This window comes from Eucyclogobius newberryi, unplaced genomic scaffold, assembly GCF_026437365.1.
Source record: "Eucyclogobius newberryi isolate DKJ021-1_F unplaced genomic scaffold, fEucNew1.0.hap1 SCAF_3, whole genome shotgun sequence".
Lineage (NCBI taxonomy): Eukaryota > Metazoa > Chordata > Actinopteri > Gobiiformes > Gobiidae > Eucyclogobius > Eucyclogobius newberryi.
The window spans coordinates 26,576,705-26,593,164 of record NW_027315945.1 but is presented as its reverse complement, the minus strand read 5'-3'; the positions used below and the strand labels follow the sequence as shown (position 1 = coordinate 26,593,164).

The window sequence follows — 16,460 nt, the reverse complement described above, 5'->3', positions numbered from 1 at the left end:
CCCGCCCAGCAATGTTTTGTGTGACCTAAATATTAAGATGTTATCAAAACTATAAATGTTCAAATTGACCTTTTTTCTTGTGTATTTATTTATCTCAATCTAAGTCTTATGGGAATATAAATACAGCTTCATATTTTGTGCCCATTAGAACATTCAGAATTTATAGAGCTCTGATTCCCAACATCGTTTGTGACATGAGATTGACTCAAATGGGTGTGTTATCAATTATTAAAGTCCTTATTCCTTTGTAAACGCACGCACGCACGCACACACACACACACACACACTGTTCTATCTCACATTCACCCTCATTTGTGGTGGGTTGGCTCAACCAACTCATATTGTGATTGGTCACACCTTTTTGTGGCAATATCCTATATAAATTGATGCATATTGAATGTCTCTATAGTGTGCATTTTAGCAGGTAAGAAAAGCTCAAGAAATACAATTAGATATTTACAAATTGAATTAATACTAAGTAACATTTGGAAATTGTCTTTCAGCCATGGGTTCCCTGTTGCTGCTTTGTGCTGCACTGCTTTTCCAGAGCTGTAAGTTCATTGTTTTAAAGGTGTTTCTGTTGATCTTTATTCATGTTAATTTGGTTATTTCATATCATGTCATAGCCAAATGTCATATGTCATGTTAGCATTTTTTTAGTTAGCAAACAGTTTTAAATCTAATGGGGAATATCACCATATAGTATTGACTGTTGACTGTTGGCAGCTCTTTATTTCTGGCCCTGTGTGTGGCCAAGTCATGGTTTAATGTGTCGTAAAGTATCCGTGTCGTCACCTCCATCAGCTGAGTCCATTGTTGGTGCAGAAGCTGGTGCCTCTGTGAAAGAAACCTATTGTTAAACAGGTGAAGAATTCAAGGGAGCAGCACAAAGAATGGCCATCTAAATAGAAAATAGCTTTTGTTGGGAATAGCATTTACCTTCTGCTGCTATTGAGAGTGATCTATTATAGCGAGTGGGTCACACAGAAGTGTCATCTAAATCCCTCAGGCTGGGCCCTGAACGAATATTTCCGTTATGCAATAATATTGTTTGTGCTAATAACTAATGGAGTGCTGCAGTGGAGCAGAGTGAGCTGTACAAATATATCTAAGTGGTTATCACAAAAGGCAATCGAACCATAATAGACTGGCATCTCTGCATCTGTTCACTATTTAGCACATGATGTTATGTAATATTTTCTTTTTCAACATATGTCGGGATTACAGTTGCTTTTTGTTTCTTTCAGGCCCATGCCAGGCGCTGTGGGCAGGGAAAGAGTTTGCCCTCTCTTTTATGCAGAATTATCTTCCAACCTATGACACCCCGAGCTTCCAATTGCATATCACTGCTGTTGACACCGACATTAAAGTTACTGTCACAGTGCCCTCTTTACATTTTCAGAAAGATGAGGACCTGAAGGCTGGAAAGGGCGTCACCATCTCCCTGCCCAATAAAGTAGAACTGAGCGGCACTGGGAAGTCCCCCAATACTGTTCACATTAAAGCTTCTGCACAAGTCACTGTATCCTCCCTCAACAACAAGCTCTATACTACTGATACCTCTTTAATTTTGCCGTCTACTGAATGGGGCACTGAATATTTCCTCTTTACTCCTGCTGGTTCTCCTCGTGGAACCTATAAGGAGTTTGTTGTGACGAACGGGAAGGAGGCCAACAGTGTAGAAATCAGTCTGACAGGTGTTCTTAGATTTGGGGGCCGTGTGTACAATAGAGGCCGCCAGTTACAACTAGATCTTCAACCTTTTGAAAGTGTGCAGTTTCAGAGCACGGACGACCTCTCTGGTACACAAATTACCTCCACAAAACCAGTTGCCGTTTTCTCAGGTCACACTTGTACCATGCGCTTCTCCAAATGTAACCACGTCTATGAGCAGCTGCTGCCAGTTAGCAAATGGGGTGCGAACTTCATTATACCCCCACTGAGCTTCCAGACAAGATTTGACAGTGTCTATATCCAGGCATCACAGAGTACTCAGGTCACTGTCCAAAATGACCAACAGAAAGAAGTTTTGGAAATGAAAAAAGGAGACTCAAAGGAAATCACCTACACATCGCCTGCAACACTGGCCATTGAAGCTGACCATGCCATCCAAGTCCTCCTGCTCTTCAATGGTGTTACCATGGGCAGGAGAAAATACTTCGACCCATTTCTGACAAACGTATTGCCCTCAAATCTCTTCTGTTCTGCATATGAACTCAAGGGTCTAAATGGGTTTGATAATCAGGCTTTGATAGTGGCAAAAACAAATGAAATGGTAGACATCAAAGTTAATGGAGTGGTGCCCAGAGATGTACAGTGGAGAAGAGTTGAAGGAACAGAGTATTCATGGGCCAAGATGTCCTATAGCCTAAAAGAAGATGGTTCCAGCCTCACAGTTTCAAGCACCGGCCCCTTGTTTGGTCTGTACAGCATCGGGTTGGCTGAGATGAACGGATACGGTGCACCAGGACAATGCATTAGACCAGGTAATTTATTTTTTCTCATTTTTTTAAACGGGACTATTTTGACTCACACATTCAGTCCCACCATTCTCTCTTGGCAGTTGAAGTTTATACATAACTCACTCACACATAAACCCCTTATTGTACACCAAATTTAAGGTTGCATCCACAATACAAACTGAAGTGGATTTGGTTTGATTGAGGACATTGTATCTTTCACAATTCAGACGAATCGTGCCAGAGTTTGATTCAATCGAACCAAAACCGACCTTTCCAATCGGACCAGAGTTTGGATCAGATGCACCCTAAAGTTTCCAATATTAAAATTAATTAATACTACGGTGTATATAATCAATATTGTTATAGATTGGAAGCCTGTCCAGGCAGACATTTTCAATGATCTAATTTTCAAGAAAATATGATTCTATCACAAAGTATACCTAAAAATGTATTAGGGTAGGTTTTAGGAAACATAGGGACTGTGTATGATTTCTCAGGGGGAGACAAGTTTCAAGTTTTGAAAAAGACTTTCCACAGTTAAGTGGTCAAAAAAAAATAATATTGTTTTCTTCCTTTAGGTCCTGGAGGGGGATCTCCTTCTTGTAGCACAGTTAATTGTGGTTACAATACAGAGTGTAAGATGAATGATGGCGATCCCATGTGTGTGACCAAGCCCAAAACACCTGCCACCTGCTGGGCAATGGGGGATCCGCATTACAAGACATTTGATGGGCGACGCTATGACTTCATGGGCACCTGCACATATGTCATCGCTAAAAACTGTATGCCAAGTGACAATCTTCCAGCGTTTGAGGTTCTCGCTCAAAATGAAAACCGAGGCAACGTTAAAGTGTCATACGTTGGCCTGGTCATAGTAAAGGTGTATGACACAACTATTATTGTGGCCCGGTCTGAGAGAGGTTATGTCAGGGTAAGATATTGCATTTTTCAACATTAAACACAATTATGAAATGTATTACTATAAACAATAGACATGTTTTTCTTTTCTTTTTCTTTTCTTCTTTATTTTCCTTCCCTCTTCTAGATTGATAACAATCGTTGGGCATTGCCTGTCACTCTGAATAGCAACAAACTGGTCCTTTCTCAGAGTGGTCGTTCTGTGGTCATTGACACTGACTTTGGTCTGAGTGTGCGGTACGACTGGGAGCACTCTCTGGTGCTCTCCCTGTCTCCCTCTTACAGTGGAAAAACATGTGGCCTTTGTGGAAACTTCAACGGAAACTCCAGAGATGACTTCACCACACCTTCAGGCAACCAGGCAGGAGACGTGGTTGCATTCGGCAGCAGCTGGAAGGTCCCGGGGCTGACGCAAGGGGCTTTGTGCAGAGATGACTGTGTGGGCAATTGTGAGACATGTGAACACAAGCTAATGACGATATGGGAGGGAGACTTAAACTGTGGGCTTATCACTATGGTCATAGATGGCCCATTCAGCAAATGCCATAGTGTCATTGGCCCACAAGCCTACTTTGAAAACTGTAAATATGACATCTGCATGGGAAAGGGTCAGCGATATTTCCTCTGCAAAGCTCTGGAAACCTACAGCGATGCTTGTCAAAGTGCAGGAATTGTGGTCAGTGGATGGAGAAAAATGGCCAAATGCCGTGAGTAATTTAAAAAACAAGTAAACCTGATATGTGTTTCTGAATAATTTTATTATTGTGTATTTTTCCTTGTTTAGCATCTAGATGTCCAGCCAACAGTCAGTATGAGCTCTGTGGCAGCGCTTGCCCTGCCACCTGCTCTGATCCCGACGCGCCCTCAAAATGCAAACGCCCCTGTATTGAGAGCTGCACTTGCAGAAAGGGCTTTTTGTGGAGTGGAAATAGATGTGTTCAGGCTAAAAAATGTGGCTGCACCTACAACGGGCGTTATGTTCCTCCGGGAGAGTCGTTTTGGGCAGACCAGAACTGTCAGAAGTGGTGCATATGTGATCCCACAAGCCAAAAGGTGGATTGCAAAGACAAAGGCTGTAGGAATGGAGAGCAGTGTCAAGTTGTAGATGGCATCAGGAAGTGTGCAGCCATCTCTGTCAAAACATGTCAGGCCACAGGTGACCCCCATTATAAGACCTTTGATGGGAAGAAGTTTGATTTCCAAGGCACGTGTGTTTATCAGCTTACTGCTCTGTGCTCCGAGGATCCTGAGTTAGTGCCATTTGAAGTTTATGTGCAGAATAACAACAGAGGCAATAAAGCTGTTTCCTACACTAAGTTAGTGGAAGTCAAGGTCTTCTCCATCAGCATTGTGATTACACAAACACATAAAGGACGTATCCTGGTGAGTTTACAGCTAGAGATGTAGTAATAGTTTTTTCTGAAATACTTACATTGATTTCTTTCACAGGTAAATAATGAGTTAGTAAACCTCCCAATCAGTCTTCAAGATGGAGATGTGAATGTGTACAAAAGTGGGATGTACGCCGTCGTTCACACAAACTTTGGACTAAAGGTTATCTTCAACTGGCAAAGTGCTGTTTTTGTAACTCTGCCCAGTGTGTACATGGGAGCAGTGTGTGGCCTATGTGGCAACTACAATGATAAACCAGCAGATGATCTCATTCCTAAAAACTGTAACAATCCTGCCAATCCAGCAGACTTTGGTGCAAGCTGGAGAGTGGCAGAGATACCGGGATGTGTTGACCAATGTAAAGGAAATTGTCCGGATTGTGACATAACTGAGATGGTTCAATATGAGAAAGAAGATTTTTGTGGCATTATCAGAGATCCTACAGGTCCTTTCCGTGACTGCCATGCCAAAGTAGACCCTGCAGGCTATTTTGAAGACTGTGTGTATGACGTCTGCCTGTTTAAAGGAAAACATGTGCTGTGTCAGTCTATCACAACCTACACTTCTGCTTGTCAAGCAGTAGGAGCCAAAGTCTACAGCTGGCGCACCAGTCAGTTCTGTGGTAAGTTTTTTTCATTTAATTATTAAAGGTGTATATGTTTAAAAAAAGAAGTCAAAAATAATGAATCTATTTTTCTAATAACTCTAATTAATTCCACTTTTGAACACCAGAGGACATTGTTTTTGAGCAAGTTTCTACTCCCACACTTTGGACTACTGTTCTGGTTTTCTTATTCGTGTGTGACCATGTCCCTCCATTTATGATAATGAATAATCCACTCATACCACATGTGGCCCTTTTTAAGTCATGCAGCCTCTCTGTAAAGTGTGCCAGGAGCCTTTACTGCTTAATGTGGTGTAGAGAATCTGCCTGTGGATCAGCAGGTTCAACTCTCAGATACACTTGATACACTGACGGGGAACTAGAACTACAAAGAGTCTAGAAAATAAAAATGATGCTATGATTATGGTGGCGTTTGTGGCTACGTGGTTTTTCAGTCAGATGCTGCAGGTGGGAGAGGGGCTGTGTGTGAAAGCTGACAAAGTTAAGTTTTAAGTTTAAATTTGAGTGGATGGGCCACAGAGGAAGCTATAACTAGCTATATAAAGGCCCGATAGAACCTCCTGCCTGTTGACATTTCTGGCACTTCTGGAAAATCAATTGTGTTCCTCTTAAAAGCATTCTTATTTTGCATACATGCATAATTCTGTTAATAATAATATAATGATAATAATGCTCTCATTAAATTAACTATAGTGATTTTTCAATAAAATGTTAAGAAGCACATTGCTTGAATAAAACTGAGTGACCACACAGATCCTATGAAAGGGTTTGTCATTGATTGAGAAAGGTTGTGTGTAGTTTACAGAAACTTTCACAAAAAAGATTATACGTAGACAAACCCAAGGGATGGATATAGCATCACACTTGACCAATTTATGTACCAATGCACCTGGTGTGTTACAGCAGTTAAAGCATGTTTTTCTAGACTAAATGTTGTATTAGTCTAGTGTATTAAGTACCTGCACTGACCCACAGGCAGATTCTCTACCACCACAGCAGGCAGTACAGACTCCTGGTGCAGTGTGCAGGGAGGCAACATGGCATCAGAAGGGCCATATGTGGAGTGGGTAGATCCCTCATTATCATGATGGGGGCCGAGGACCATTGAGTTCATACTTGCTTTGCTTTAATATTTATTTTTTTCTTTGTTCACAGCTATGAAGTGTCCAGTCCATAGTCACTATGAGGTTTGTGCAGTTGCTTGTCCTGCTACCTGTCAGAGCCTGAGCCCTCCAGAGAACTGTAAGGAATTGTGTAAAGAGGACTGCGCCTGTGATGATGGATACATCCTCAGCGGAGACAAATGTGTGGAATACACAGAGTGCGGTTGTGTCTATGAAGAACGCTACTACACTTTTGGCCAAGTGTTTTACCCCAATGGACAATGTGAGGAAGAATGCAAATGTGGACAAGATGGAGAGGTACATCATTTTTATATGATATTGAAATATTAACATTTAAATACAGTAAAGCCAAGACAAAAAATCAATAAAGTACAAACACTTCTAAGAACTTAACCCGGTTTTAAATTTTTATATATTTTAAAACTGTTGATTTTGGCCCTAATCAAATTTGTTTTTTCTTTTCCTTAGGTTGAATGTAAGAAGTTCTCTTGTGGTCCGAATGAAAAGTGTGCAATAGAGAATGGCGTCCAGAAGTGTCACCCAGTTGGGAAGGGCGTGTGTCAAGCCTCCGGTGATCCCCACTATACCTCTTTTGACGGGAGGAAATTTGACTTCCAAGGAACCTGCACCTATATCCTGTCCCAGAGCTGCGGTCTGGAGGGAACACACCTCACGTCCTTCTCAGTTCAAGTGTTGAACGAGGAGTGGCCCAGGAACAGGAGGGCATCAGTCACAAAGCTTGTTGCTGTGAAAGTCTATGACACAACATTCATTATGAGAAAGAACATGTTTGGAGTTCTGGTAAGTTCATACATTTCACACAGCAACAAGTGTACAAATATTGAACTTAAATTGTTTTCTGTGAATAAATGAATTGTTTTTTATGTGTAATTGCTGTGACTAACAGAAATTCTTACACTGACCTAAAGAATACTACAATGTTCAGACTATTGTATTCTGCTCTTTGTAATTTATTGTTTTTATTGCTTTTTAGGTGAATGGAATTTTAAACAATCTCCCTTTAAATATTATGGACGGTGCAGTCCTGGTCTACCAGGAGGGGACTAATTATGTGATTGAGACAGATTTCGGGCTTCGAGTCAGCTATAACCTCATATACCTTGTTACTGTGACAGTGCCTGGCAATTATCGCGATAAGGTCTGTGGCCTGTGCGGTAACTTCAACGGCAAACCCAAAGATGACTTTAAAATGCCTAATGAAAAACTCACTGACAATGTCAACACCTTTGGAAAATCATGGAAAGTCAACATTCCAAATGTTGTGTGTTCCAATGGCTGTGAAGGAAATGAATGTCCCAACTGTGACGAAGCACGAAAGGCTGTGTTCTCCAGGTCCACCTACTGTGGAATAATAACAGCTCCACAAGGTCCTTTCTCAGAGTGCCACAGTAAACTGGACCCACAGCTGTACTTTGATGACTGTGTCTTTGATGTCTGTGCGTCTAATGGAGAAGGAAAGGTGCTCTGTGACAGTGTAGCGGCCTATGCCTTGAACTGTCAAATCGCAGGAGTGGATGTGAAAAGCTGGAGGTCTCCCTCCTTCTGCCGTAAGTGCTGTCTATTTTCAAAGTGCTGTTAAATAGTTTGTAATAAAACAATGTCTTCATATTTTTCAGCAATGAAGTGCCCAGCCAACAGCCACTATGAAGTGTGCGCAGATTCCTGCTCTGCTGCCTGTCCTGGCCTCACAGAAATAGTGCAGTGTCCCACCGGCTGCACAGAGGGATGTGAATGTGACGCAGGGTTCATGTTCAATGGACAAACATGTGTCAAAGAGGACGAGTGTGGCTGCTATGACCAGGGAACAACGTACAAGGTACTTTCAATAATGAAGTCATTTGAAAACAAGTGTCAATATTGATGCCCGATAATGCTCTTTGCACTTAGCCTGGTGAAGTGGTTTACAATGAAGACTGCACTACAAAGTGTATGTGTAATTCAACTACAGGCCTGGTTTGTGAAAATCACTCATGTCCTCAAGGCACCAATTGCACAGTGAAGAAAGGCATTCAGGGATGCTACAACACAGGCAAGGCCCACTCTGACACAACCGGAGGAACAGATGATACGTGGACTTACAAGTACCTCTCTTTGTCGTAGATCCCTGCAAAGATGCAAACTGTCGTGTTAAAGAAAAGTGTCGTGTTGAAAAGGGTGAAGCTGTGTGCGTCCCAGAGTACACTGGTGTCTGCTGGGCCTGGGGCGACCCACACTATCACACCTTTGATAAGTATAACTTTGACTTCCAAGGCACATGCAGATACGTCATCTCTAAAACATGTGGAGACTTGGACGGTCTAGTGCCCTTCTCAATCACAGAGAGAAATGACAATAGAGGGAACAGAGCTGTTTCCTACGTCCGAGAGGTGGAGGTATCTGTGTATGGATATAGTATCATTGTGCGCAAGAACCAAGTCGGCAAAGTCACTGTAAGATTTCCCTATTAGGCATTATTCAGCAAGCTTCAAATGCATCTTTGAAAACATGAATGTGTGTTTTTACAGGTGGACGGAGATCTTTTAAACCTGCCAGTGCTTTTGGATGAGGAAGACACTGTTGTGTCTCTAGTTCAACAGGGGAATAAAATCAAAATCAAGACAGACTTCAGTCTCACTGTCACTTACGACTGGAACCAGGCACTTGTGATCAGGCTCCCGAGCTCTTACTACAACCATGTCTGTGGCCTGTGCGGCAACTTCAATGGCAACCGCCGCGATGAGCTTCAAAATCCAGCCGGCAAATCTGTGTCCTCTATCGTCGAATGGGCCAAAAGCTGGCAAACCCCTGAGCAAGATAAGGACAGTCCGTGCTGGGACACGTGCGAAGGAAACTGTCCAACTTGTGATGACGACCAACGTAAGCTATATGAGACTGAAGCCTTCTGCGGAGCCCTCACCACCAAAGTCGAAAATGTGTTCCAGAAGTGTCATGATAAAGTGGACCCTGAAGCGTTCATGAAAAACTGTGTGTTTGACATGTGTTTGAATAATGGAGACAAGAAGATGCTCTGTCAGGCTCTGGCCTCCTACATCGAGGAATGTCGCGACGAGGGAATCATTATCCAAGGCTGGAGGAAGAAATTTGGCTGTCGTGAGTATTTTTGACTAACATGCTGTTAATTTGATCGATACTGTTGTTATTGTGGTACATAATTTAACATTTTAACACATATCATAAAACCAAATGGTAATATTTAACAAACATCACTCACCCTTGAAATAAATAAATATTTCTTTAAAATGTTAGTAATTTATCATTATTAATAATTATAATAATAACAATAAACTTTTTTGCAGCAATGAACTGTCAGCGCCACAGCCACTTTGAAGAATGTGCCAGCCCATGCCAGCCGTCCTGCCCCTTCCCAGAACAAAAGGAGATATGCACAGCTGTTTGCGTAGAGACATGCGTGTGCGATGAGGGTTATGTCCTCAGTGCTGGGGTCTGTGTGCCGGAAAAAACCTGTGGCTGCTCATATCAGGGCCGCTACTACAAACCAGGCCAACAGTTTTGGGAGGACCAGGCTTGTAGGCGCCTCTGTGATTGTGACACAACTCTGGGTATGGTGATATGCAAAGACGCGTCCTGCTCTGCCAATGAGCAGTGCACAGTGGTGGATGGGGTCCGTGGCTGCACCCCCACCAGCTATGCTATCTGTAGAGCCTCGGGTGACCCCCATTACCGCTCTTTTGATGGTCGCAAATTTGACTTCCAAGGCACATGTGTGTATCAACTGGTAGCTCTGTGCTCCAGACGACCTGGTCTGGTGCCATTTACAGTGAATGTGCAGAATGAGCACAGAGGCAACAACAAGGCCGTGTCCATCACCAAATCTGTCACCTTCAGAATCTATGGAGCCACTATCACTATCAGCAGAGACATCCCCAACAAAATCTTGGTGAGTGCAGACGTGTCAAATTGGCCTTTAGACTGGAACCAGGCAGAAGCATTTTGAAGAGGACAAAACGGGACACTGTATTAGTTTAAGGGATAAAGAACCAGGACACATACTCTGACATGTGGGAATAAAGGCAGAATTTCATATTATACATTTGCACACAAGTTAGTTAAATTTCAAAATCATTTTTCAATTAAACTGAGACCTAGCTGCATATCAATATAGATTAGGCTGTATAATTATTCAATCTATAAACTCCTTAACATATCCGCTCTTTGTGTTCTCCTCAGCTTAATGGACAGCTCGAGTCTCTGCCTCTGGTGTACAGTGATGATCTGAAGGTGTATCGCTCCGGCAAAAAAGCCGTGGTGGAAACAACTGCTGGCATCACTCTGACCTTTGACTGGCGCTCCACTGTCACTGTGACTCTGCCCAGCAACTACCAGGACGCCGTGTGCGGTCTGTGTGGCAACTACAATGGAAGACCCCAGGACGATCTGACCATGCGCAATGGCCAGACTGCTGCAAATGGAGAAGAGCTGGGCGAGAGCTGGCTGTTGGCCCTTGTTCCAGGCTGTTCATCAGTCTGCCAGGGGCCATGGTGCCATGCTTGTACAGACTCCCAGAAAGAAATGTATAGAGCACAGAAATACTGCGGCATTATCGCAGACAAAGACGGGCCTTTTAAAGAGTGCCACAGTGTGGTCGATCCTGCCCCATATCTGGAGGACTGTGTGTTTGATGCCTGTCAGTATAATGGGCACTCTAGCTCAGTATGTGAGGCCATTAGTGCGTATGCCTCTGCCTGTCAGAGCTCTGGAATAACAGTCCTCTCCTGGAGAACAGAAGATTTCTGCCGTAAGTTTATTTAAATTTTTGGCTAAAACAGTTCAGTGTTTTATATGTTGCTCAAACTTTCTTCTTTGTTCTTGTCCCGTAGCGATGGTGTGCCCCGCTAATAGCCATTACACCCTCTGTGCCATGGGCTGCCCAGAAACCTGTGCCAGCTTAACCTCTGTGACCTGCAAAAGACCCTGTACAGAAGCTTGTGAATGCGATGAGGGCTTCCTGCTGAGTGGGGATGTGTGCGTGCCTGTTAAAGACTGTGGCTGCTCCTATGATGGACACTATTACAAAATAGGAGACATCTTCTATCCAGAGGACGAATGTGTGGAGAAGTGCACATGTGGAGAGAACGGAGCAGTTTTATGTGAAAATGCCAAGTGCCGTCCTGGTGAGACGTGTAGGCTCGTGAACGGTGTGAAAGGCTGCCACCCCGAGGGCCAGGCCAAGTGTGTGGCTTCTGGTGACCCACATTATATTTCCTTTGATGGGCGCAGGTTTGATTTCCAGGGTACCTGCGTTTATGTTCTGGCTAAGGTTTGTGATGATGACAAAGGCCAGCTAACACCATTCACTGTAACCCAGGGGAATGAGAAGTATGGAAATGGAAAAGTTGCTGTGACGAAGTCTGTTACAGTGGCTGTCTATGGTTTTGTCATCTATATTCAACAAAGAATCTCCTGGAAAGTCATTGTAAGTTAAACTGTTTCTATTTAATACAGATAAAAAACCAAAAACCATAATGTTTGTGATTATTTTGTTTAGGTGAATGATGAACTTGTCAAGCTTCCCCTGTTCCTTCATGATGGGCGCATACAAATCACTCAAGAAGGCCGCAACATTATTGTTAGAACTGACTTTGGTTTGACAGTGCTGTATGACACTGTCTATTATGTTGAAGTCATTGTGCCATCCAGTTATGTGGAAAGGATGTGTGGCCTTTGTGGCAACTACAACAAGAACCCCAAAGATGACTTCATGCTCCCAAATGGCAAACCGATCAATAATGTTGATGAGTTTGGAAAGGCTTGGGTCGTGGATCTTCCTGGATTCTTGTGCGGAGGATGTGGTGGTCAGTGCCCAGTCTGTGATGAGGCCAAAGCAGCTTCATTTGGAAAGCCTGAGTCCTGTGGTATCATAAGTGCACCAAATGGGCCTTTTAAAGATTGTCACAGCAAAATTGATCCAGCGACTTACTTTTCTCACTGTGTCTTTGATGTCTGTGCGATGGATGGCAATAAGGATACTCTGTGCAACAGTGTCCTGGCATACGCCCTGGCCTGCCAGAGTGCTGGAGTTCAGATCCAGTCGTGGAGGACAGACTCCTTCTGCCGTAAGAAACACAAACATAAGTACGTAAAAAGGTGCTTTTCTATCCAGTGTTTTAACTACAGACATTTTTTGCAGCTGGTTTGTGCCCAAAGAACAGCCACTATGAGCTGTGTGCTGACACCTGTGGAGTCACCTGTGCTAATCTAATGTACCCAGTCACCTGTTCTAAGGCCTGCTTTGAAGGATGTCAGTGTGACCAGGGCTTGGTTTTTGACGGGGTTCATTGTGTTTCTATGGGCAACTGTGGATGTGAACACAACGGCAGATACCTAACGGTAACATTTATGCTTATACATTAGATTAATGATAATCCGATTTAATCCGATTTTAATTCATCAATCTATCAGATATAGAATGGACAGTAAAACACTAACACAAAGGCTTTAAAATATCTCCTTATCCCTTTTTAGGAAGATCAGACTGCAAGATTTAGTTTCTTTGTTAGATTTTACTGTTGCTTTAAAATGTTTTTTTTCTTTTTTACATATTGGAATTATTGTACCCTTTTCAAACTTTCAAAACAACAATTTTCCACCTTCAAGGTACATTGCAATGGCCAATGTGGGTGAAGTGTCTTTCCTAAGGACACAAAACGACATCTCCTGGGATGGCTTTACTACCTTGCAGATGTTTTATGGTTCACCTCAAACTTAAACACATTTGTTTACAGGTTGGTGAAACTGTCGTGGATCCAGAATGTAAGTCCAAATGTGTGTGCAAGGCGTCTGGGACAGTGAAATGTCAAAGATTGTCCTGTGACAGCGGAAAAGTTTGTGAAGTCCGAAATGGTGTCAGAGACTGCCACGTGACACAAGGCCAATGTATCATCAACCAGGATGGCCTTCTCTCCTCCTTTGACGGCATGACTGGACCCATGGGTGCTCTGGGGGCTTTTGAAGTGGCCTCTTTGTGTAATGTCACTGCAGATCTTTGGTTCAGGGTCGTGGTAGACGTACGGAGCTGCAGGAAAAGGACCTTTTCTGTGGACACAATTTATGTCTTCACCAAAAAAAACACCATCGCAGTGAACAGTCTGCATGAAGTTTGGGTGAGAGAACAATATTCAGAATTATCACAATTTCCAAAGCCTTGTAGGATCTTCATATACTTGTACAGTTTGTAAAACCCAAAAATGTTTAGTTGTATTACCGGTGCTTTGAAATGTAACAATGGTAACAGTACAAAATAATTATCATCTGGTTAGACTTGGAAATTGTTACATCAAAACTTACATCAAATTTAGATTACATTTTTTTGGATATCTTATATTTCAATCTTTTTTCCTCCTCTAACTTTTCTCTTTTGTTCAGGTAAATGGCAGAAAAGTGTCTCTTCCTCTAAAAGTGAGCTGTGACATATACGTGCACATCTTAGACGGGATCATTATCATCGAGAAGGCGTCGGTTCTTCAGATCAAATTCTCCATCTCGCTGGAGGTCACTGTGATTGTGGACGCCAGCTTCTCCTATAGAATGTGTGGGGCCTGTGGTAACTACAATCACAACTCCAAAGATGACATGATGACGTCAGATGGAAAAAGCGCTGAGGATGTGTCTGCGGTCGTGCGTTCTTGGCGTGCGGACGACTTTTCAAGCTGGTAAGTTTTCAGAAAAAGTACATCAAGTCTACTTTTGATCTAAACTTAATGACCAAACATTGCATCAAATATTACCAAGCTTGCAATCCAATCAGTGCTTGTCATCCAATTCAATTTCAATTCAATTTATTTTTGTAAAGCCCAAAATTACAACAGTAGTTGCCTCGGAGGGCGACAGTGAAAGACGGATTGAACATTGTTCATAGGGACTTGGCAATGTCCCAGGGTCCCCTGTCCTTACACCCTCCTTCTCGGCCAGAAAATACTATACTAATTGATTTACGGAGCTCATATTTCACTCACTAATGCGTTTTTATGGTCTGATTGGAAATAATTAATACCCATGTAACAAATTTACTCTATAGCGCCCCCTACCCATTGTGTGAAAAACTCAACATTGTCTGATTTGTTTGAAACTCATGGATTATATTCTCCCCGAAACGCCATGAAAAAATTGCATTGCAGATATTGTGTATTTTCATAATTGGCCAGCAGGGGCGCAATGAATGCCTTCACTTCCTCTTACTCTTTTATTTTGATGGAACATTTCCTCTCGTGCCGTGGTCTTAGCATTAGCGTTAGCATCAGCATTAGCGGCGGATCTCTGTTGCTAGGTGACGGAGATACAGGGAGGAAGGGGTTTAAATAATAAAGTCTACAGAATAAAGTCTAAGAGAATGCAGTGTCGGGGCAATCGCGATCAAAACACGGTTGCGCAGTGTTGTGGAAAAACTATACTGTAACAAATGGCAGAGAAAATGAGGCGAAATATAACCAAGTTGTCTCGTTCAAAAGTTGTTCTTTATTTCAGCCGTGCACAGCCAAAATGCTCTCCCTGACAGTTCTTGTCTGTCCCTCCCTGCTCTGACCAGAGCAAACATTGAGTTCAGCTTATTAAGGCATAGCAGGTGCCACGTATGCACAAAACCAGTCTAAACATATTACAGAAAAAGCACACTCAATGTTCTACCGCATGCGAGACATCCTTGGATCTGCAGCTGTCAGTCTGTGTTCCCAGGGATGTCTGCATGCAGAGCCATAATAAGTGTGACCCGGATGTTACACATATGTTGACCTTAGTTTTATGGCATCAGGCAAAGACAGTACATTTTTACATCACAGCGGGAAAGCGGTCTTACGGGTGGCGAGAGCCATCATATATTATGTATATATATATATATATATATATATATAATTGAATAATATGCTCCAATAATATTTTGTGATAAAGTCTCTCAACTTTTCATAACCCCTTTCTTACCTGTTTTGCTGTTTATGACGGACTCAACTGCGTTCCATTGATCTGTAGCAGTACTCATTCTGTCCGTAAGAGTCCACAGATAAGCAATATCTACTTGTATTTTACCTGAAGTAATCCTATTTGGAGAAATAGTCCAGTAAACAGCGTTTCTTCTGTGAAAACATTCTCAACTAAAGCTCGTCCGGCGCATTTCTCTGTGCATAACAAAAGACCGGATCAATTTCCTACATGGTGTTTGGTATGCATGTTTTCCTCATTGTTAGCTACAGAATGAGACCATACACAATTTTTTTTGGCCACGGGTTTGGTTTTTACAGCCTTCAGAGAAACATATGCGCCACCATCGCCGCGCTTCAAACGCGCAGGGTCATTGTTGATTCCGCTTTCTTAAGTGTTAAGAAAACAGTGACGTAGACACTTTTTATTGACATATTATTCCAGCCAATGAGCCAAGCTTTCGAACGGAGGGTGGGTTTTAGGACTTCCCCAGACAGAATCTTCTCTAGGCTCATGCGTAAAGCGTAAGATATTACGCACCACGTTTTCTGATTTTGTTAGCTTTTTGGACGCACATTTTGATAGATATACCTATTATTATACCAATTTAAAAAATATATATATATATATATAAATATATAAATTATATATTTTTGTTTTTTTTCACCTCTATATGGGAAATTCATGGGTAAACTCATATTTACACATTTTCACATACATGTTTTTAGCAGTTATAATAGGTATTTGTGGTCTATCAAACATCAAAATGTATTTTTTATGATCATAGAGGAGCTAAAATTGTAGTAAAATAGTTGGCACCTATTTGGATAACTTCCATTTCCGTTCCGAATATACTTTTTGATACAAAAAGGTCAACAGCACCAAAATGCCTGTTCCTAGAGATCTGAAACTTTACACAGTTGTTGTCAACAAGATAAACAGCATGTGCAGTGAACAGCATAAGCACACAATGAAGTATGTCATGCTCAG

At 42.3% G+C, this 16,460-nt stretch overlaps 1 protein-coding gene across 1 annotated transcript in view; it reads left to right on the top strand.

Moving 5' to 3' along the window:
* The first annotated feature begins 506 nt into the window (after window positions 1-506).
* The window catches only part of LOC140374543 (IgGFc-binding protein-like), a 51,073-nt gene continuing 35,119 nt past the window's right edge, over window positions 507-16,460 (top strand). Inside the window, exons 1-20 of the mRNA XM_072461482.1 lie at window positions 507-551; window positions 1,248-2,486; window positions 3,041-3,393; window positions 3,508-4,087; window positions 4,165-4,763; window positions 4,830-5,394; window positions 6,553-6,818; window positions 6,990-7,322; window positions 7,516-8,089; window positions 8,159-8,358; window positions 8,430-8,571; window positions 8,643-8,971; window positions 9,047-9,632; window positions 9,839-10,440; window positions 10,731-11,298; window positions 11,381-11,976; window positions 12,049-12,616; window positions 12,691-12,890; window positions 13,286-13,663; window positions 13,926-14,212. Coding sequence (XP_072317583.1) covers window positions 1,295-2,486; window positions 3,041-3,393; window positions 3,508-4,087; window positions 4,165-4,763; window positions 4,830-5,394; window positions 6,553-6,818; window positions 6,990-7,322; window positions 7,516-8,089; window positions 8,159-8,358; window positions 8,430-8,571; window positions 8,643-8,971; window positions 9,047-9,632; window positions 9,839-10,440; window positions 10,731-11,298; window positions 11,381-11,976; window positions 12,049-12,616; window positions 12,691-12,890; window positions 13,286-13,663; window positions 13,926-14,212 — 8,918 coding nt within the window. The 5' untranslated portion in view covers window positions 507-551; window positions 1,248-1,294. The remainder of the gene's footprint in view (window positions 552-1,247; window positions 2,487-3,040; window positions 3,394-3,507; window positions 4,088-4,164; window positions 4,764-4,829; window positions 5,395-6,552; window positions 6,819-6,989; window positions 7,323-7,515; window positions 8,090-8,158; window positions 8,359-8,429; window positions 8,572-8,642; window positions 8,972-9,046; window positions 9,633-9,838; window positions 10,441-10,730; window positions 11,299-11,380; window positions 11,977-12,048; window positions 12,617-12,690; window positions 12,891-13,285; window positions 13,664-13,925; window positions 14,213-16,460) is intronic.